General features: G+C 43.7%; 1 protein-coding gene across 1 annotated transcript; it reads right to left on the bottom strand.

The window, feature by feature from the left end:
• Positions 1-171: 171 nt before the first annotated feature.
• Positions 172-20,511, bottom strand: vwf (von Willebrand factor). Its single transcript, XM_053885116.1, has 53 exons — positions 20,410-20,511; positions 20,284-20,335; positions 18,795-18,938; positions 18,191-18,293; positions 17,896-18,104; positions 17,544-17,665; positions 16,991-17,210; positions 16,808-16,930; positions 16,633-16,744; positions 16,517-16,563; positions 16,312-16,448; positions 16,037-16,175; positions 15,844-15,944; positions 15,583-15,778; positions 15,308-15,523; positions 14,723-14,972; positions 14,552-14,646; positions 13,300-13,451; positions 13,132-13,235; positions 12,921-13,059; positions 12,709-12,843; positions 12,054-12,200; positions 11,838-11,978; positions 11,683-11,781; positions 11,455-11,611; positions 11,194-11,361; positions 10,987-11,122; positions 10,620-10,917; positions 8,267-9,371; positions 8,088-8,192; positions 7,408-7,551; positions 7,193-7,336; positions 6,894-7,052; positions 6,773-6,819; positions 6,518-6,695; positions 5,694-5,935; positions 5,107-5,296; positions 4,697-5,038; positions 3,982-4,220; positions 3,755-3,857; positions 3,617-3,688; positions 3,324-3,428; positions 3,043-3,246; positions 2,756-2,907; positions 2,580-2,684; positions 2,334-2,514; positions 2,124-2,164; positions 1,934-2,050; positions 1,637-1,735; positions 1,258-1,386; positions 948-987; positions 782-879; positions 172-621 (listed from the first exon to the last, which is right to left on the bottom strand). Exons 1-53 carry the CDS (start codon positions 20,413-20,415, stop codon positions 436-438), a joined length of 8,475 nt encoding a protein of 2,824 aa, XP_053741091.1. The 5' UTR covers positions 20,416-20,511; the 3' UTR covers positions 172-435.
• Between the last annotated feature and the right edge of the window lie 1,551 nt (positions 20,512-22,062).

Genomic DNA, 22,062 nt, shown 5'->3' with positions numbered 1-22,062 from the left:
ATGGAGCACGCTGGACCACGTCCAGGTTCGCTCTCCCTCTCACTCTCACACACCATTTACAGGTGGATTAAAGCACCGAACTGCAGCACTTGGACTCAGAAATAGTTGAATGCCATGCTGAAATAGTTTTGTTCATGAACACAATAGAATGTTTTTAAAAGTTTATTTTTCTGTTTCACCCACTGCGACAGCCCCTTTAACAGTCAAACTCTTCCAACTCAAACCCATAAATGTTGAATTAAATTAATGAGTTTTTTGTGAGTGACCTTTGTTATTTTCCCATCAATTAACAAAAGGAATCAACCTTCAGTCAACCTTTTCTATTCATACCCAAATATACAGTAAAAGCATGAGGGCACAAACATATATACATTTACATAGTTTGATGGATATAAAAATCAAATTCAGCAGTGATACATAAGTGCAGGTTTGCGTCTAGGTGCATTGTTTCGACAGACAGTCGCAGGACGTCACAGACAGAACGGTGAGGTGGGTCTGGGTGCCGTTCGCACACAGAATGGGGACGCTCAGCGGCTCTGTCGCCGTCGCAGCACAGCACACACACTCCTGCTCTACGGCAGCTCTCTCCAGGGAGTAGATGGACTTACTGCGACATTTGCCCTGGTAGCAAGACAGATGGATACGCAGGCCACAAGGCAAAGACATTAAAAAAATCGGATGTTGGGATTTTGCTGAACTTTGAGGGATTATCCATCGGGGTTAAACTATTAATCATTCTTAAATGTGTGTGTGTGTGTGTGTGTGTGTGTGTGTAGCTTACCTCACAGTAGTACAGTTCGATCTGACGCTCAGATTGGCAATCGCCCACTCTCACAAAGTTAAGAGTTCCCAATGATCTCCTGCATGGCGGCTCCTCACCTTCACGCCAATATTCAGGCTTCAGTAAAACTGATATTGAAAATAATGTCAGCCCTTTTCTTACTCACACATCTCACAGCAGGTACTTTCCATCTGTCTGATGGCGCCCTATAAACAAACACAGGCAATGAATAAACTCATATAAATATCATGGTTGAGAATTATTTTCATTATTAATTATAAATATAATGTAATTAAAATATTAAATTATTTATGTATTTAAAATATTAAATATCTCTTGATAAGTTACTATGACAGGCGATATGACTGACATGTAAACAAGGTATATTATCTATATATTTAGAAGACAAAATTAAATTTGAAAAAGCTGTGTATATTGTACATTTTAATTGCATTCATTAATGATCGTGGTCTCACCCCATCGTCCAGGCACTTTTGTCGGTTAAAAGTAGGGCAGGATGTCTCTTTGATCTTCAAGCTGAGCTCCCCTTTACTGTTCACACCACACGTGTACATGGTGCAGCCGTCCTCCACCGTAGTGTTCACCTGCAAGCAGGAGAGCACACTCACACCGCGCCAGTTCAGTTTACATCATCTTACATTCAAAGCAGAACGTGAGGTCCTGCTTGGGCGCCAAACATTTGGAAACATGAGAAATAAGTCGTTCATATCTAGCAGATTCAAAGCAGCTAATCATCCAAGTTATCTTGCAAAATGATTGATGAAAGTATACAGTTTCATGAAGATCAACAGCACAAGGGCGACAGAGTCTGCAGTCTGACACCACCACCGCTACCTTGAGAGTGAAGAGTGTCCCATCTGGCTTCCTCATGTAGCAGGAAGACGGAACACAGCGGCCGCAGCAAGCCCCCTCCTCCTTCTGCAGAGCGTAGCCCTGAAAACCACATGATACACACAACCATTCCTTGAGTAAGAAAGAGAAACAACAAGAACATTTTTGCCTACTGAGAAATCACCTCTCAGGAACGGTGAGTGGAGAGATATGGTGAAAGAATGAGTGCACTGGTTAGTGTACGATGACAGTGGTGATGTTAGGATTTTAACATTACATCGCAGTGTAGATGCTCATTACCATTTGACAAGTGGGACAATCCAGTATTGTGCAGGTCAATTTATACTCCTTCAGCACAGGGTTTTTCACCAGACATTCACAGTGTGTACAAGCGTCTATCATCATCTTCTCCCCCGCCTGCACCAAAAGATGTTGCCAAACTCATTAAGATTTTCATCTCATTTCAAACAGATATAGCAGCCATACATACACCAATGATCGTGTGGTTCAGCACGCAGACATCCAGCGGTGCTGTGAACCGATACATACAAGTGAATTACAACAGGACAGCGACCTCTACCGGAAAGACATGGCCACTGCAACGTGTTAACAGAAATTTTATCTCATGTTGTGACGTAGGAGTACATCCTAGTTTTGCTTCCATAGTTGAAGGCTAAATAAAAGTGTTTGCAAGACTTACCACAGTAGCAGAGAGGGCAGCAGTCTCGTGTAACGCAGCGTAACTCAGAGCCCAGAGGGCAGGACGGAGTGTCCAGAGCGGAGCAGCTCACATTTGAGGCGGTGATTAATACTTCATCGTTGACTCTTACGCACTTGTTCAACACACACTTGTCACGTGGAGACTGCCATACCTCGCCCACCTATGAACGGACTCAAACAATGATTAAATATCTGCTATATTTTATGCCTAGCCATGTCAATGTACTTGTCTGAGTTTCCCTCCGAACAGCATAACTCCTCTTGACTCCACGCAGCTACTTGGGACACACTTTCCACAGCATTCTCCTTTTGTTAGTGTGTACGTGGACCCCTGTTTTGTCAGAATTATGAATCAAATTAGGATCCTTATGAGCAGCAGTTCTGTGTCAGAGAGAGACCTACCAGTGGGCAGGAGCGCTGACAGACAGGTGGAGAGCACCGGGCGATGTAAACTGATGCGTATAGGCCCTGCTGTTGGATGCACTTGCATTTCTCACAACCCTGTTCCCACTCGCTGCCAACTGGATGCACGGCACCGTCTACCACACAAACCTGCTCAAACAAGTTCAGATGAGATCCAAAAAGAGTCTTGTTTATTATGCAGTGAAATTTATTTTTTAAAATATTTTTTTTGTTTACTTTACTTAGGCTTCACAGTTGATTTTGTTATGTAAAGAGAACACTTTCCTTGTCCGGCAGGCACTTGATCTCTGTGCAGCCGCAGTCATCTGTTAGCAGTGACGTGGTGAAGCCAAGCTGGCAGGTTCGTGTGATGTTCACGCAGTTACATACACACTCGTAAACGTCACAGCACTTGGTCTTTTTCACCGAGAGCTGTCGATGAGCCGGGCACGCAGGTGGCGGCAGACGGGAACATAACTCCTTTTTGCAAACTGCCATTGGGGAAAAAAAAAACAGAGTCAAATGTGTTGGAAATTGACAACAAGGTGTCGCTTGGGAGGAAACTCACCGCACTCACGCGCAGGTTGACATTCTCCAGGGTTTTTCAGGAGCGCTATCTGACCGTCTTCACAGGGAGGAACCTCAGGGCTCGCACACTTGACACGATCGCACACTGGAAATTAAGTGACAAGTTCAAACGTCAGAAAATCTAAGAATAAATCAATAAAATAATCTGGGAAAAAAAAGATTTATTAAAATGAAAGAAAAAACATTATATATTAGTATATTGTTATTTTATCCATTTAGATTTGATTATTATTTCTTTCTATAATTCTGGGGAGAAACATTACAAGAACTGACCACACTCATATTCTGGACAGCACTTGAAGCCTCTCTTTTCCCTTAGGGTCTGACAGGGTCCACATTTTGGAGCTAGACACCAACACAAGGACCAAATTAATGCAATGAAATAAACAAGTATTTGTGAACAAATCATACCCTTTACATCATCACAGGGTCTTCCAGTGCAGTTGATACGCTCTTGGTCCAGGCACATACATATCATACAAGGATTTTCACTCGGAACCCAGGTCTGTAAGTACTACACAAACCAGCCAACTGTTATTGTAGTGCAGCACTTTAAACACTAGAGGTCAGTCAACAACATTCTTAGAGATAAAACTCGTCCCTATTTGCTCTTCAGTGGCACATTTCTTGGTTCTCACCTTATATGAGCGTCCACGACTGTCCACACACTGGCCACATGCCTCCGGTGATACACACTCTCCCTGACGCACAACTTTCCCCTCCGGACAGAAGCAACCTTCAGTAGGTGTGGTCATACAGGACGTCTCGTTCTCTCTGGTAACTGGCCGGTCAGCAGCCAACTTTTGAAGGGTTCCACAGTCCTCCACACACCCGGTGCGACATGCATGATACTCCATGGAGGATGGGCACTTTAATGCTGAAGAAGGAAGATGAAGTTCAGATCTCAGCTCATGCCAAGAAGCTCGCTCTTATTTATGGTTAAAGATCAAGGCTGTCGGCCTCTGGGGAGTTAGAAGTCAGCTCTGAAGATAACAACACACATGGTTTGGTTTGAAAGGCCAAGTATGAATTTAACCTTCAGAGGTGAAGGCCAGTCAAGCCTGGTGGGCGTGAAAATGCAGCGGTCTCTATTGTTTGCTGGTAAATGGAACTGAAACATAAACCTTCAAAATAAAAGCCCTGAATCTCTGCTACCTTATTTTGTTTGAAGATTCCTTCAAAGGGAATGATTTAGGATCCTAACACAAGCAGATGTGTGGGTAAGCAGAGAGACAGTTTTGGAAATAAGTGACTGTTTCTGGCCTGTTTTGTACGTTAAATAAAGTGAGAATATGATCAATGCTTTTGGAGAGAAGAATGAAAATAAAAGATCCTCGGCAAAAACAAACTCACGGCAGAGGTGGGGGCTCCTCCAGTTGACACACACGCCGCTCTGTCTACACAAATGTGCGTAGGCAGAAATCAGCTCACACACATCTGATTCCGAACACGCTTGCTCTTCACACTTGTCCAGAACGCTCTGCACTGGTATGTGTGCGTGGCATGGCTTGAATATCTCTGAGCGTAGGGCCTGACATCCCATTGAAATGGAGGACACACACTCGACCCCTTGTCTGAACGCACACGCGCCACCGTCTTTGGCTGCAGTCCAGTCAGAGATGAAGGCGAGCTGATTAGCGGCTGGGCTGCCGTTACGCAGAGTCAGAACATTTGCTGCCTCCTCACCACAGGCTCCTGCGTGAACACAGCAAGAGATCATCAGAAAGAGAAAGGATGGTGGCGTTTAATAATATATCTGGTACCGCAGAGCCCAGATGAGTGCCGAGTCGTGGCTGAACCATGTAATGTGATGGTAAACTCGTTACTCTGAGGAGTGAATGACAGGATGTAGCTGTCATCTATTTTCAGCTGCAGCATCACGCCTCCGAAGCACACGAGCTCCAGACCGTCATGTCGCCAAGGCAGCGACAGCTTCTCCTCACCTATGAACACCTAATCCAACACAAGAAAGCATTACAGGTATGTACACCACATTAACCAAACAATATCGTGTGAAATTTCAAGCCATTTTTTATTTTGATGTTCACTTCAAGGAAAAAAACAAAATGACTGATGCTTGCTCAACAGCATTGCTCCATTTGTGGTTAGTATGAGGAGTAACACTTTCTATTCAAGGGGACATTGAATGAAACTTGGATTGGAATTATGGTGGCTTTGAATTTCCAAACACAAACTGAACGCAGCTGTAGCGCGATAAAGAATGTGAACCTTTGATTCAAAACAAGGCCAACAGCGAGAAACTATTCTCCCCTCCAAAGTCGTCCTTTCCACCTTCATTGGACACAGTTCCCATGTATCACATTACTAGTAACCACAAAGTCACACTCACCGTCACGTCATCCTTCAGCAGCAGCTTGCGAGCTCCATAAGTGACCTCCATGGCTTTCATGCAGACCTGGTTGTAATTTGATGAGTCTTGACATGGACCACTGTGGAGCTTGACCTCCAACCCTTCGCTGACACCTCTGTTGACACTGAGGAGGGTGTAAGAGCAAGAGCTGTCCACATCCAGCCGAAGTGCCAAGCTGTCAAATCTCACAACGTGATTGGTGGAGCTGCCCATACAGATGCCTGAGAAGGCGCACGAAGAAACACACGATGATCATCAGAAAACAAACACACTTGGACGTTGACAATCAAAAATTAACTCAGACTATAAGAGCAAAAACATTGGATTAGAATTCCACATCTGATCTGCATGTACAGTACTTAGAAAATATGACTCCTGGATAGGATTCTCAAAGAGCTGTAGCTTCTTATTTTGATACAGCTAATTCACAAGCCTCAGGTATTTCTTCAGGTTGTTGCATGTGGCTTATCCAACTCCTACTAAATTATCTGACTGCAAAGCATCTAAGAATTACAATGATTTAGGGTAGGCGTGGTTTGGGTGAGTCAGAGAGTGGTAGCTCTGAGACCAGATGGTCACAGCTTCCACCACAGCTGCAGACATCATTGTTTCCTGGAGCAACATGTCTGATCCCTAAATGCTCTTAGCCCTGCCCAAAAGGTGAGAAGGGTGACTTCCCTTCTTTTCATATGAGACAAGTACAGAAAAAACAAGAGACTTAAAAGTTTAAAAGCAAGTATTGAAATTATATGCAGACAAATATATGTTTTGTGGGTCATGAGCGTGTAAGAAGGTCCACTTACAGGGGCACTCCCAGCGGCAGCTACATGCGTCCTGCACTTTGACAGCTGGCACGTGGTTTCGGCAGGTTGGTGGTGCAAGTCTGTCACAGCTGATCTTGTGATTCTGCATCGTCACTTCTCCGCTGGGATGGCACAAGACTAAGTGACATCCATCCTCCAGCAACCAGGACTCACCAGGCTTGGACACACAAACAAGGTTACAATAGTTAAAAAAAAAACTTGCTTTTGGGGCTCTGTTATCCACATATGACCTACTTGTCTTGCATTTCCGTGATCGTCCATACACACACCTCGTGGACCAGCTGAGAATGAAACTGAAGCGTATGAGTGATATTTCTACGAAGAAGTAAAACCAAGAGTGTGCAGGTGGATGAACCTCTGCAGATTTTCTCAGTGTAGCTGCGGTCCAGTGTGAGAAGCATCAGGAGCTGATCCATGCTGGTCAAGTGCAGGGTGTTTTGTCCACTGGGATCAAGAAGTCTGAGCTCATTATGGTCGTAGTTCTGTCCAATCCCAACAGGAAACACTGAAACACCTGGAGGAGATCATGTCATCTGTTTACCACTGGTTCACTATACGAAAGCCACTTATAGTGGCTTATTCATGAAGGTGCTTCATATTCAGCATGCAGCAAGCAAAAAGATGATCATCATTAGGAGACATTAGCTTAAATACCTGCTGCCAGAGCCTCATTAGCTGCTTCCTGGACATCATCAGCAGACTTGTCAGTCACAAGCATCACCACCACTTTGGCTACACCCACTCTCCCACCGCTGACCAGCGAAATTGCCGCGCGAACAGCAAACCTCAGAGCAGAGCCTGCACAGAGACAGGTCAGCCAACATAAGTGTGTTTCTGAATGCATAAACGTGTGTACTTCTATTCTCTACCAAGAGCGGATGCTGCCGCCTTCCTGTTCGGTATTCGGTTCACCAGGTCCAGAAGACGTGACGTGCTCTGTTCTTCTTTCCAAGAGAGCTCGGCAGTGTTTGAATCTCCGTACTGAATCACTCCGATGTGGGTGCCTTTTGGTCCTGAAAACACAATATTAAACACAATAAACACAGGCCGCTAACCTTTTGAAAAATTTCAAATCAGAATGTATACACAGAAATAAAATAAAGATGTTACAAAATATGATTGTGCTCGAATGCTAACAGACGGTGCTGTTTGTTTCATTGTAATTATCAACAAAGAAATCATGAGCGACATTTTTGCACTCACAACGTCGTGCACTTCCACCTCCAGGACAGCAGGTGACACTGTGATTCGGTATTGTGGACATATTTTTTTAACTTTAAATTTTCTGTCCATAGTCATCCTAAACCCTTTGGTTATTATGACATCACGTTGGCTGATGCATTGCACCTGGAATTGGTGACTGGAAATGCGAACAAAACATTGAACTCTACTAGTCTGTGTTATATGCATCAATTAATTTATTCATCAAAATGAATATATTTAAGTGCTGGCCCTAGTTAATTCACAAAGGTTAGATAGGAAGTCTCGTGGTTGTGCTTTAAAACTTTATCTGAGCATGTTTTCAAGTTAAAAATGGGGTGAGTTATACCAATGTCGGCAGATTTGATGTAAGATTGGACAAACGTCTTCATGTCCTCAAATGGCTCGCCAGCTCTTAGGAGGAACATGACGTCTACGGGCTTCTTGCACGGTACTGTGAAGAGAAAGGTCCCAGCTGAGTGAGTTCTTATCAAGTTCACTGGATCACATGGTGAGTGTCATCTGTACCTGAAGGTGGTAGGTTGGACAGTGTTGGTACCACTGCCGGCCGAAGAGTTGGGAACAGAGGTTGGAAAGTTGTGTGTGTGATATTGATCACTTGTTGGACAATAGTCGACAGTTGGCTGTAGTCCTTGATGATCAGTGGAGACTGAGGGTAGCTGAAGGGCGTGAGGTCAGTCTGTCGTACTCTCGGTCCCACACCGATTGGATACACGTGCGTAAACTTGCTTGTGAATGGTGGCCGAGTCACAGTGTCAGTTGGTGGGTTCTCTGTCACCAGGAAGACGAGCTGAGGAGTGATCGGCTGACGTGGACGTTTGACTACTTTTGATATGGCAGACCATGTGTTTGTCTCACTACCACCTCTCCAAGGGACCTTCTTCAGCCGCTCCCTCAGCAGCTGCTTTTGCTTCCACAATTCCCACTGGTTGATCTCGATGGTTATGTTCATTGAATACTGGATAATGGTGATATGGGTTAACTTCTCTCTGTCTGCCAGCCGGGTGATAACTTTCTCCAGAAAAAGGATAGTCTTGTTAAAATTTTCCTGACCGACTGAGTCAGAACCTTCAATGATGAACGTGATTTCTTCGGTGGGAGTTGATGGGTTGACGGTGGGAGGTAGGAATCCTGGTGTGGTTGGAGAACGAGCGCTTGGATGTTCGACATTTGGCTCCACATGAGGAGGTTGTGGAGTTGAGGGTGTCCTCTGTGCGGGCAGAGTCGGTGCAATGGGCTCCAGTCCCAAACCACAGAGATAATCAATCATTTCCGGAAGCCCATCACTCAGCTCCCGTGTACTGCTCAACACATACACTCTATTGTTTGGGTTTGCCTTGGTAATTTCATTTATCTGTGCGATATCCACCCCAGGACCGAGAGCTACGGTTAGGGTGGTGACAGATGCTTTCTGGATCCTCATGACCATTTTGTTCACCGGCCGAGGGTTGGCACTGCCAGTGAGGATGATGGCAATCCGGCCTGCGTGTTTACGCTTGTTCTTGTCGTAGATGTTGAAAACCAGATACTTGATGGCCTCGTCCAAGAAGGCTGCGTCTCCTCCAGCGTAATGAAGTTCACGCACAATCTTCTTGAAGAGCCACTTTTGGACCTGCAGGCAAAAGAGGGCATGTTGAGATGGCAGAAGTGCAGGTCTTTAACAGAAGTCTTTGAGATGCTGAAAAGACACTTGCCCAGAGGCAGCTCTTTCATTGGTAGATTTATGCTAGATAAACCACCAACAGAATACAAGTGAGCTTTTACAGCCGATGAAGCAGCTGACTCAAATGGCCCAATGTGACGGAGAAATCAACACATGCTTCACTGCCGAGAAAAGAGCTTAGCTAACTCAATATTTTGTGGGTAGTTAAACATTGCTGCTACTCTTGACTTTGTATATCACTTTGTGAAACAGCGGCCTCAGTGTCACACATCATTGTGATCCAAATCTTAAGTTAGCCGTTAAATGAGCCTTGTCTTCATTACTGAGTTTCAAAAAGTCGTGGTACTGGAGGGATAGCTATTTGCCCAACTGGGTAGAGAATATAGAAAGATCTTTCACTGCAGAGGCGTTGCCTCAAATGAGATACACAAATGGCGAACTCTGTTATGTACTCATAGGATTGGAGTTACATCCAGGAAACCACATATCAAGACCATAAACTTTATAAAGAAAATTACAAGCAGGCATCATCTTCCTGCTAGTTCCAATTTCAATTAGTATCTTGTTTTATACAATGCAGCTTTGAAAGTCCAGTTCTTTCCTTCTGGCCTTAAGAGAGAACTTTTTCGACATGTAATTGCTGACAGAGAGCACAAAGAGAGCACACTCCATCAGAGACAGCACTTTGTCCTTTTTTGTGTCACAGTCAGAGTGTTCTAATTACCATGCCGATAGACCAACAAGATTTATTTCCTGGTGAGTTCTGCGCATGCATTTATCAGTGAGATTGAAAAAAGTAGGTGCACATCCAGAAAGAAAAGCCAATAAATCTCACATAAGGGCATTAATTAGAAGTAAATAAACCAAAGATCCACTTCACATAGAGTTTTTACCTCTGCCTAGGAGGTTATGTGATTACTACTACTACTACTACTACTACTACTACTACTACTACTACTACTACTAAAATCCAATGAGCTTATTGCTCAATATCAACAAATTTTCAAATGCTAAAAAAGTACGTAACAATATAGATAATATACATTGGATTTAATGAGTTGAAAACTCACATTGTTTCGCTCATCTCCAAAATTACGTTCATGGATTTAGGTCCACATAAAGGTCAAATTATTTTGTTGTTTGACTTTTGGTGCTGACCTCAGAATGAAAAGGCTGGAAACAATTTGGGTCCCGTACCTGCAGGTTGTCTGTTTTTACTCCAGAGTGATAAAGCAGCACGGTGGCTCGGGTGTGAGCGGAACCCATGCGGAACCGGTCAACCACCCTGAGAATGAACTTCTTGGCAGCCTGGAATCCATCTTCACTGAGGGCCGCGGAACCATCCAGAAGAAACGCCAGGTCCATGGCACGATCGCAGGTGCCCTCTGGCATTTGAGTTGTGAATGATGGCATGGTGGAAAATACTGGTGATGGAGTGGTGATGGCGGTGATTGAGGCGCAGTCCTCGCAACTCAAGGTGTTGTTGTTGCAGTGACTGAAGAGCAACAGAACACATTACTTTACACATTGAATTGATTCTAAAGACTCAGGATGAGAACGTTACCATATTTTGCAGTGGTTGGGGTCGTCGTGGTTGAGAATGACTCGACTGTCATGAGAGACTCTCTGACCCTCATGAACACACACCTGACACTGGGAGGGATCCACACAGCTCATGGTCACCTCATCCAACAACTGGCCTGATAGAACACAACACATCTTCATTATTAACGCCTGATTTTTTTTTTTTTTCAAATAATCAATATGGTACCTGGAGGACAGTAGGCATGGCAACCTTCCACACAGGTGTGGGAACAGCGGATGGGTTCTGGGTGCTGACAGGTGATTGGACATGCTGGACCACAGGCATTATACCTCCACTGGCATAACTCCTCCCCTGCAGCTGCCAGCTTTGGGTTCAACTCCTCACAGCTCATAGCTATGCCAGATGAGAGCAAGCAATGAGCAAGACAGACCTGTACTTATTTGAACAACATGATTTAAACATCATGAGTAATGGCTGTACACTCACGGCAAAGTTCATTGGATCTCCATGTGAGAGATATGCTCTTCTCCAAACAGGCCTGAGCGTAGGCAGCGATGACATCACAAAAACATGCGCAGTCGCCCACTGAGTGACAAGAGCAAGCCGCTTCCACACACATCCCCACATAACGTTCTGGATCCACCTACAGAACAGATGACAGGCATGGAGTGGAGGGCAAGCGTGATGAGAAACAACTGGGGTTCAATTAGTCACCTGACTGTTACAGGCTTTAAAGACAGGCCCGGTGAGAAGACGACACGACTGCTCCACTGTCACCAGTTTGACGATGTCTTCAGCACAGGGAGCAGGTATCTGCGGGGAAACGTGCTTAGCTAGCGACTTTGGGTGGGGCTCATTCATGCGCATACCTCAGTCACGTCAGCGCAGCTAGGATTCACTTTCCAAGAATTGCCAAAGTGAGAAGAGTCCACCTCCAGTTGATTGTTGCTGCTCACTAAGTCATTGTTGATGTTTCCATCAAAGTTGCCGCAGAGTCCACACACACGGCCCTGCGCACAAATTGTTCATTTTGAACACACGACAATTTTAAGAGTCCTTCAGTAGAAAGTGGAGAATGTACATACTCGGTACGAGGCGGAGATGTGGACCACTACGTTGGTTCCACGGTCCCAGCTGAGCGAGATATGTTTTCCCAGCAACACGGTGTAAAATTGACCCGATCGAATGATCTCAACTTTGGCAGTCAGAGGCACTGGACGCTTCATCTTCACCTGGAATCACGTAAATGGACAAAAGGAAATGGAAGAAACACATCAAACTACAGTACTGTGGTGCAGCTACTTCTAAGGCCAGTTCAATGGGTCACAGCTCTTGTCTGGGGATGGGAAAATACTCAATTGTATTGACAAAACCACTTGATAAAACTGATCAGAAAATTGACAAAAAAGTGTAAAATGAAATTTATGACATCTTAATAACAATTTTAAGTTCACTGATCTGACAAAATTGTATTCACTGATCTATAATTGTGTAGGGTTTTCTGACCCCCCAAGTCCCTATGTAGTCTTGTGAGTGCCTTGACAAGCCACCTTCTATGAGGACATTTTGCTTTGTGGGGACATACAAGGATTATTAATATGTCCATAAAAGAAGTTTATTATAATTGGACTTAAGTGCTGGTTAAGGTTAGCCATTTGTTTTGGATGGTTAAGTTAAGAGTGAGAGACTGGGGAAAGCATTATGTATATGAGAGGTCTTGTGTGTGTGTGTGTGTGTTACCTCTCCATGCTGCATCACAATCATCCCACCATGATAGTAGACTGTTATTGCTTTGGCACATCGATGCCCCACAATTCCACAGGCCTCATTTTCCACCAATACTCTGAACAGTCCCTCCTCTCCATTGCACATATCCTACAGAGTGCATGTCATTTACTGAATGCTAACAGAAACAATTGAAAATGGAGTCGGAGGTATGTCATTCGTCTCACCTGAACCAGAACATACTGGCAGAGACCAGGGAACGAGTACTTCAGGCCATCAAATGTGATGTAATGCCCCTCCCCCACAGTGCGGCACACGCCATCGCATGGTTTGTTCGTGCACTGCCACTTCCTTTTTTCGCACATGCTAAAACAGGAGACATTATAGAATCACAGCCACTTATATTCACACCAGCTAATCCACAAAATGTGTGTTTACCAGGTGTTGCAGTCTACAGTTACGCTCTGCCCTGATACATAGGGCTTGTTGTGAAGGTAACAGGGACACTGTTCGGGCTGGATGCAGTCCTCACCGTGACGTACCTGAAATCGCACAATAAGCGAGTTGGTGGGATTGATTCTTAACTAGTGATTTATCGACTCCTACTGTGCCGGGCGGACAGAGACAGCCAGGGATGCACGCCTGAGAGACACAAGGAAGGTCCAGGTTCCGACAGTCTCTGGCACACTCCAGACCAGATCCTCCACGTTCACAATCTGCACGAACTAGAGGTGGATAGCACGAGGCCGCCCGTCGTTCTGCATGTAGAAATAAACTTGTCAGTGTTTTAATAATTCAAGCAGATCAATAACAGTGCTAAGATACGGATTTGCATTCCTGATTAATGGCTTATGAAGAAGCATTAATCAAGCAAAAGTGGAGGAATACTTTTTCTGAAATGCTTTCATCTGACTGAGGACAGAGGTTGGTCTGTTTCTGGTTGACCGCACTGCAGAAATGCACTTCAGACTGGCCACTCGACTTGTTTTTTCCTGCTTTTTCTAGTGTGTAACAAGACAGAAAAAAATAAAAATAGCAGCAACAGGAGAGTATTTCTAATGGTAGAAATCATGACACCTATTCCCCAACTGTCTTTGAAAAAGAAAATTCCTTCAGCTGCTTTTTCAACTCATCTTCCCTCAGTACTGCCTGCTGTTGCTCCCTTGATAAATATCTCTCTTATTAATGAAGTGAAGCACATCACACCACAGAATGGTTTCATAATTATCGCAAGTTTACTAAACACTAATGGGTTCCCAGTGGGGTCACTTTCAATGAAATACATCTTGTGTAATATCAATCAGACTTCTTCATTTTCCTATCCAACTCAGATTTGGAATTGGGGGTTCACCTTAGTGAATTGAATGGCACAATAGTAATTGAAGGCTCAATGGCTTGATGGCTGGTTCATTTTTTTCTATCCTTTGCTTCAGCCCTTTGTAAGTTCTGAAGACAATTGTGGCTTTATCACAAATATTGAATCTGTGTCTCTGTAACTGTTACTATGACCACTGGAGCTCTTGTGTTAAAAGTTAAACATATGATGCTGAACAAAGGTTTCTCAGAATCCCCCCCCCCCTTCAGTGTGCTTGGTAAAGTACCTGACTGAGATTTTTGAGGTCATAAGAACCACACTATCCTCATGCTATGTGGAGCAAGGGTACAGCATTCTAAACACAGATAGATAAGTCAGATATAACTTGAAACACTTTTGAAATTATAAAAGTGATCAGGCATTAGGTACTACAAATGATGTTTAAAAATAGATTATTTAAGAGCTCCTGTGTGAGAACCTGTGATCAGTAGAAGTCTAGAGGTCAGTGATGATGAATGAGGGGAGGAAAGATAATCAAAGAACCTCTTGCTGGAGCAGTGTCGTCATCATAGAAGAAGTCTGACATTAGACTGCTCATTTCGGTGGAGCTGCAGCGCATCGCACCATTCTCACAGTAGCTACACAGGACACACACAAAAGAGCAACATGAGCGAGTGCCCTCACCAAGGCTCCCTTCTAAGATCAGTCACTGACCAGACGCTGTTGCGTTCGGCGTAGACGTCGTTGGGCTGGTAGAGCTGTCCGTCATGCAGACAGGTGCACCGGTCGGCCGTCACACACTCTCCAGAGTCGCTCAGGTATTTTCCAGCCGGGCAGACGCAGCCCTCCTCACACACATCACGCTCGTACTGGCAACCAGACTCGGCTCCAGACAGAGACCGACATGATCGGTCACAGATGTTTCCACAGGCTTCATAGACTTGACCGCTAGGACATTCCATCTCTGTTTGGAGTGAAGAAAGAGCTAGGATATGACATCACACTATAAAAGACTGACACAGAAATGCTATAAAACAGCCTTTTTCATGATTAAAATATCAGACACCCTTCATACGGCAAGTCATATCATGCACTACAACAGTTCAAACTCATTTTAAACTCGAGAGCAAAAGAAGAGCTCAAAGTTTAAAATTAAACTTGGCTAATTCAATAAATCTTAATACTTGCTGACTTTCACACCTCTGGCTATTTTGGGTCACAATATCAAAAGCCATTTTATTTGAAATGAAAGGCATTTTTACTCAGGTTTTTCCCTCGACTGAGATTCCTGAAACCTACCGCAGAGTGAAGGTGACCTCCAGCGGAGCATCACTCCTTTAGCAGCGCAGGCAGCGGCGTATGAGGCCAAAGTGGAACACAAACACTCCTCACCATCCTCACAGGCACAGACATCGTAACGACAGATCCGGTGGAAGGGACTGGGGTTCACCAGAAAGTGACATGGACTGAAGATCTCCGACATCATCGCTGAACAGCCCTCTTCAGCAAACCGCACTACCAATCCAGTGAAGCTCTGTCAGTTCGTTCCGTGACAAGCACTAACCCACACATACCTCTTTTGGGGTTGATGGAACATGGATCTGTATCAGGTTTGACGGCAGACTGGCAGTCTCCATTGATTCTCCATGCATGACCGAAAGTCTGAGGGCTCGACTCGATCAGTCCTGATCCAGTCAAGAAGTCGTCACCTTGGTTGCCGTTGTAGTTTCCGCAGAGGCCGCACGTCTTCCCAGCCCACTTCGGCTCCAGCTGTGGAGGTGGATGTACACAATTTCAGTTTTGGACCTTTTCAGGACCAACAGCTAACCTTTCACCTTTAAGAGCACACGACCCCTCCCATCCCAGTTCAGCTGAAGGCTGTCTCTGAGCTTCAAATGCACTGAAGACTGGACAGATCTTTGGATGTGCAGCTGACCTGAGAAGTAGTGCAAATTCATGTAATACCAAACTGGTAGAAAAGTAGAAAACCTTTTTTCTAACCTTAAGTAAGAAAACCTTATTTCTTACCATGAAACATTGGCGTTTGAATGTCCATGCCATTTACAGAGACCACACCTCCATGCTTTAGCCTCACTGTCATGTTGTCTAGGGTGGGCAAGCTGACTGTCACTGAGCGTGTGCAGACAGCATCCTGGTCATCCGCACACTAAAATGAAACACCAGACAAAAAAAAAGAAACAGAATGACAACTGCAATTAATGGAGGAAAATGCATTAATAGAGGAAAAGTGTTACCGAAATAAATTCAGAAAGAGACAAGGCTAAAATGAAGCGGCAAACTACCTGAACATTCTCAATTATGATGGAAAACTCCTGATCAGTGCAGTCTCTGGACAGAAGGAACTGACATTGTCCCGTGAAAGTGAAAAACTTGTTGTCAAAGGTCTTGAAGTGAGACTGTCCCACCACCATGCACTCGCCTATAGACAGGACCAGAGGAGTAAGGTCACTTGAATACTCTCTAGCAGTTCTGCTTCTACCACCTCACCGGGGCAGTCTTCGTTGGTGCATTCCCAAGAGCCATGACGACACACACTGAAGGAAGACAAATGTGAGTCAGATCAAGTACACACGTTTCAGCATTATTCATGTGACTGTTCTCACCAGGTGTTGCAGTCCTGCGAGATGGACGCTCCCGGTGGGAAGTGGCGTCCCATGTGTACGCAGGAGCATTGGGAAACCTCCACACAGCGATTTCCGTCCAAAACCTTCCCCACTGGAACATTTAGATGACAGATTAAACACCCGTAAAACACGGGAGCAGTGAGGCGGGTGTTACCAGGGCATGTGCAGCCATCCACACACTCCTCCTTGCAGATCTCCTGGATGTTTAGACTGTGACACTGTGTTGAACAAGCCCGTGTGCATTCACTGTACTGCATCCCAATTGGACACCTGGGGACTGCACACACACAGTTCAACTTGATTGTAAACTTTCCACCAGTATAGATATGACACTCACAGCACTGACTCTCCTCCATCCAGTTACGCAACATGACTCCATGCGCTTGACATGTGCGGGCGAACTCCAATAGGATTGGACAGTAGCAATCTTCTCCCGTGGCCTGGTCGCACACACAGGCCTCTTCCTGACACAACAACAGAAAGGCATCCACAGACACCAGGTGGGCACATTGCAGGAACAAGGAGGAGGTCTGCAGGACACTACAGGCAGACAGGATCTGAAAGACAAGTCGATTTTTAAAGCCCTGACAGGACCCAAGAGTTCCACTTTATTTAATTTAATACCATTTGTCAAAGAGGAAAGAAGCAATTGCTGTTGAGGAAAGAAAATCTCATTTGACTACCTATCATCATCACCACTGATACATAACGGACGAAGAACTTGATGATGCTTATCTTGATCTTTTATACGGTTGCAAATTGCAGATGCCCTTAATACAGGAAATTCCCTTTGCACCTTCTTTTCACTTCACACCCACACAACCACCCACACTTTGCAGTTCATTGCGACGCTCGTCACTTTACATGTGAATCAACTCTGTGTCTCTGACCGTCGATGTCTCTTTGGAGGTGTTGCATGAACGGCTGGGAGTGGAAACACGCCGGCAGACTTCACCGGTGCCCTTTGCCGCCCATGAATTTGCAAAGTCATAACTGTCCTCCGTGAGGAATCCTGGAATTACACACACAAAAGTAAGATGACAGATCTGCCGTTAATCTCATCCTCCCACTGTTCTTCAATGCTGTGTGAATGTTTCCTGTTTTATATAGCTGTACTTCCTGCTTTGGAAAGCCTGTGACTAAAACCATTTCCTTTATTCCCGTAAAAATCAAGCCTCCCGTGTTTACAGTTTCACTTTGACTCCAGCATGAAAATATAATCATGGTCTATCATGGCCTTACCTTCCTGAGCTGTGTACTCATCAGCTGGCTCGGAGTTGAAGTTGCCACAGAGGCCGCACGTGAGGTTCGCATGCTCTTTGCTCATGGTCAGGGCGATGTTGGCGCCATTGTCAATGCTAACACTGAAGCCAAACTCCTCACTCCAAAGCTTGTAATAGCCCAGCTCCATCCCAGCAAACACAGAATGTGATGCATAAGGGAGAGACAACCTATCGTAGGAGAGACATATACTTATATTTACAGTAATTGGGATGCTATTGTACCAGTTTGTAACAATGTTCTCAGTTATACTAACATCTTCTCTCCTTGCGTCAGCAGGCCGTTCACAGATAGGTGAAGCTCAAAAGCGTCGCCCAGAAAAAGGGTCACCCCAGTTCTTTTGCCATCAATGAAATCAGCTGTGGACACAAAATACAATTGTTCAATACTCTTCTTCCATTAGACAGACAACATCTAAATGTGCTTCAATATAAAATATACCAAAAGGAGGGTGAGTATGATATAACTTGACAAGTTTTTATTAAATAAAATACCACTTTATTCAAAATATAAACATTTGAATGAAAATCTTATTTCATCTTCTTGTCTTTTGTTAAAAACCATGATTTTAATTCAGATCTAATTATAATTTAATTTCAGTATCAAAGGCTAAAAAGGATTATCGTTTTGTACACGATACTAAAAATAGATGACCATTAAGCAACATATTATTCAGGGGCGAGTTTAAAAGCAAGATGCTACATGGTTCATGTCCCGCTCAGTGCGAACCACTGAGCATTTGTACAAGCGATCGGTTCAAGTGAAGATTCTAAATAACCTGAGACTGTGGAAGTGGTCGTCTGAGTCTTACTGGTGCGTGACGATATGCATATGACAAGACCACCAAGAGTGTGACTCACCCATCAGTGTGAAGGAGCGGCGCTTGCAGTCACCAGCCAGAAGGTAACTGCAGTCTCCAGGAAACTGGTACAAAACACCATCAAAGGTGTGGACATGATGTCGTCCAAATAGGCTGCATCTCCCAGTCGACCCTGCTGAACAAACTGGGCACATGAAAAACAGTGGGGTCAGATGGCTGAGCGTCGTAGGATCGTCAGGTGGCCACAGACTCGAATGCATTTTTACTAGACGGGATGGTTGGCATAAGATTATAAATTAAGTTCCTCCAAATTTAGTAGGGGAAGAAGAGTCCATAGATGTTTATACTTAATCCCCAAAACTTGAAACCTTTGGTCTTGTTTTCAACTTCCTAAGATGCTGCCCTTCTTTTGAGCTTCAGCTATACGTTCTAGTCTTGATAGTTCAAGGCACGTGTATCAAAACTAAATCTGAACGGGAACAGACATTTTAACCACAGTTGTGGACTAAACAAAATATTGATCTACAACTGGAAATAAAGCATCTCTGAGTGAAAAGACATACGCCTTTACCAGCAACTCTCCACAAAGTACAGATATACACCTGCTCTTCCATCATTCACCCAACGTCATGGTGTCGGCATCTTTAATCCTCCTTTTTTTTCGAGAATTATGAAAAACCTTTACAATCTGTGAATTTTTCAGGCGGTGCATTTTAAATTTCTTGCAAACTATACGAAATGCTCTTGCATGCAACTCTGAATGACTTGGGGGTCCTGATTTGGCAACGGACCTTGACTTTGCCATTAGTTTAAGGACTTTATGTCTCAAAGTGAAAATACCTTTTCACAGCTTCTTCATCCAGCCACTGCGGTAGCAAAAACCTTTGCTAATTTTCCTATTGCAATTCACAACTCACCCTATTTTTGCACTTGTTAGTCAGTCCGCGCCACCATATGCTGCTCTAGTCACTTTATATTATGTCATGTTTTTATGCTACACAAGTAGTGAACAAAACCAAAGTCAAATTCTTTCTACTTGTGTGTGTTTTTAAATATCCTGTCAGGGGATGCCAGCGCATGTTAGCCTCTCCCAGCTGACCATATGTTGGTCATCGGCCGTAGTCACACCTATCCTCTTCATGTTCTCCTTCATCACTGAACATCAATGGTTTGCCCAGTACCAACAGGTTTCCGGTCTTTCTTTCCAGTTGTCCAAACGACACGGGTCTATCACAACCCTGCACAGCCAACCTTTCCAGTCAAATGAAAGATCCAGCTTGACTGTGCTTCTTTGATCTGAACACCTTTGAATTTCAATTATTTGCGTGTTCGTCTACATATACATTGTCTTAACAGTATTTTGATTAAAGACCATCAAGGTGATTGTCAATTCTGCATCACAACCTGAATTATGATGGTTTCTTGGTAGTTTCCTCTTGACTTTATCTTTTATTTCTAGAGGCGCATCCTCTATTGTCTATCTCATTGACCTTGAATTCAAAATGAAAATACTTTCATGACACACTCACCAGTATGGTGCAGAAGAAAACATGACAGCCAAAGAGAGATTTTCAAAAATGCCTGGTAACACAAAAAAACTATTAAATAATTGTGGTCCACAGCAGTTGAGGTACACGCAAAATCATTTGTCCTACCTTCATTGCTCCAGATTTAAAGTTGCTGTGATCATATAACGCACATGTTGTCGGGGTCTGCCTGCAAACCTGCTACGCTCTGCTTTATACCAGACGCTGCTGGCCAAACAGCCCTCCCCAAGTCAGGTTAAGTCAAAAAGAACAGAATACCACTTGGCTCACAAATTTGTAAACACAGACCACCTAACAGACTCAGCAGGACAATGCCAGGATATGCCCACTGATGGCCTGGATAGCTGATTAGCCTGCACACACCAACGGGCTGCAGCGCCAACCCAAACAACTTTTCTTCAAAACACACTTACTGGACAAATCTCACGCCACATCAGTCATTTGGTCCATAAACATGGCATCTCTGTGATAAAAAAGGTTAACATGCCGGGACCAGTCTGGGCTCACATGCAACTATTCATTGGAATCTGACAAAAACTGAATACATTTTTAAACACAGATATCTGTTTCCATTTTCTTAACCTGGAACTTCAGTTGAGGTGAAGGATCATAAAATTCCTGAGACAGAAAATTAAAAAATCTCAGCCCCAATGTTTGCTCAGCTTACACTGGCTGCTGACCAGAAATAAAAATTAGCCACTTTATGAAAAGAAGTAAGAAGAAGTTTACATTTCCTCTACCATACCATGCCATATTTATTTATAATGCATTTAAAAAGCAATACAAGATCATCACTAAGTGCTGTACAACTGTAAGATCAGGATAAAACAAAACAAACATTAAAAACAATAAATGCATAAAAATAAACAGGGCAGATAGACTAAAATAACTGAAAAGACCAGCTGTGCAGATGTATAAAAGCCAGAGTAAAAGTGTAAAATGTATGTATTCTATACATTTGTTGAATAAAGTATATATATATATATATATATATATATATATATATATATTTTTTTTTTTTTTTAAATCGAACACATCTATATCATAAAAGTGTAAACTTTGTAGAATGTTTGAAGTGAGTGACCAGGAGGTCAATCTGGGACTCGAACTCAAGGACACAGTTAATGGATTTCTTGACTCATTTTGTCATTATTTGGATCATTAAATGCCCCTTAGTTCTTCTTAAGCTTCTTAAGCTATTCATGCAATAATAATGTCAACTTACTTTAAAAAGTGAACACGTTTTGCCATAATTTTACAACTTACAACTCATCCTAAAGTGTACTGCGCCTCTGCTCCTATTTCGGCCATCTTGCATTTTTACACAGTTACAACAGCTGACCAATAGGTAGCAGTGTACTGCATGATAGTCAAGTGTCCACTGAAGTGGCTGATATTTATAAGAATAAACAGTACATTAAAGTGTTTAATATAAACACTAGTCTGTAATCAAAATGTATGTACAGTATGTGCAAACGTGTATGTGTTGTTTTGGGAGTGAACCTATTTATATGACTGAGTTTAAATGAAACAGCAGATTAATGGACACTTCCTACAGCAGTATTTGCTGTGTGTACCAGCACTGGACACTCGACTCACAGGATGTCAAGACAGACAACACCACTGTGTCTCTTTAATATCTCCCACTCTCAATTGACAATTTTATTAGGATTCTTCTGAGGAGAGATGAACCAGGACTGAGAGTAACGTTTCCAATAACACCCAAGAACTGATGGACCTTCAGTCCCACACTTTACCTTC

This window comes from Synchiropus splendidus, chromosome 14, assembly GCF_027744825.2.
Source record: "Synchiropus splendidus isolate RoL2022-P1 chromosome 14, RoL_Sspl_1.0, whole genome shotgun sequence".
NCBI classification, from domain to species: Eukaryota; Metazoa; Chordata; class Actinopteri; order Syngnathiformes; family Callionymidae; genus Synchiropus; species Synchiropus splendidus.
This window is presented reverse-complemented; position numbering and strand designations above follow the sequence as displayed.

What these genes read in the sequence shown, in the direction of transcription:
- vwf (XM_053885116.1), bottom strand. An exon ending in TTCCATCAACCCCAAAAGAG is followed by an intron (nt 15,524 to 15,582) that starts GTATGTGTGGGT and finishes CTGGATTGGTAG; the next exon opens with TGCGGTTTGCTGAAGAGGGC. An exon ending in GTCTCTGTCCGCCCGGCACA is followed by an intron (nt 13,236 to 13,299) that starts GTAGGAGTCGAT and finishes GTGCGATTTCAG; the next exon opens with GTACGTCACGGTGAGGACTG.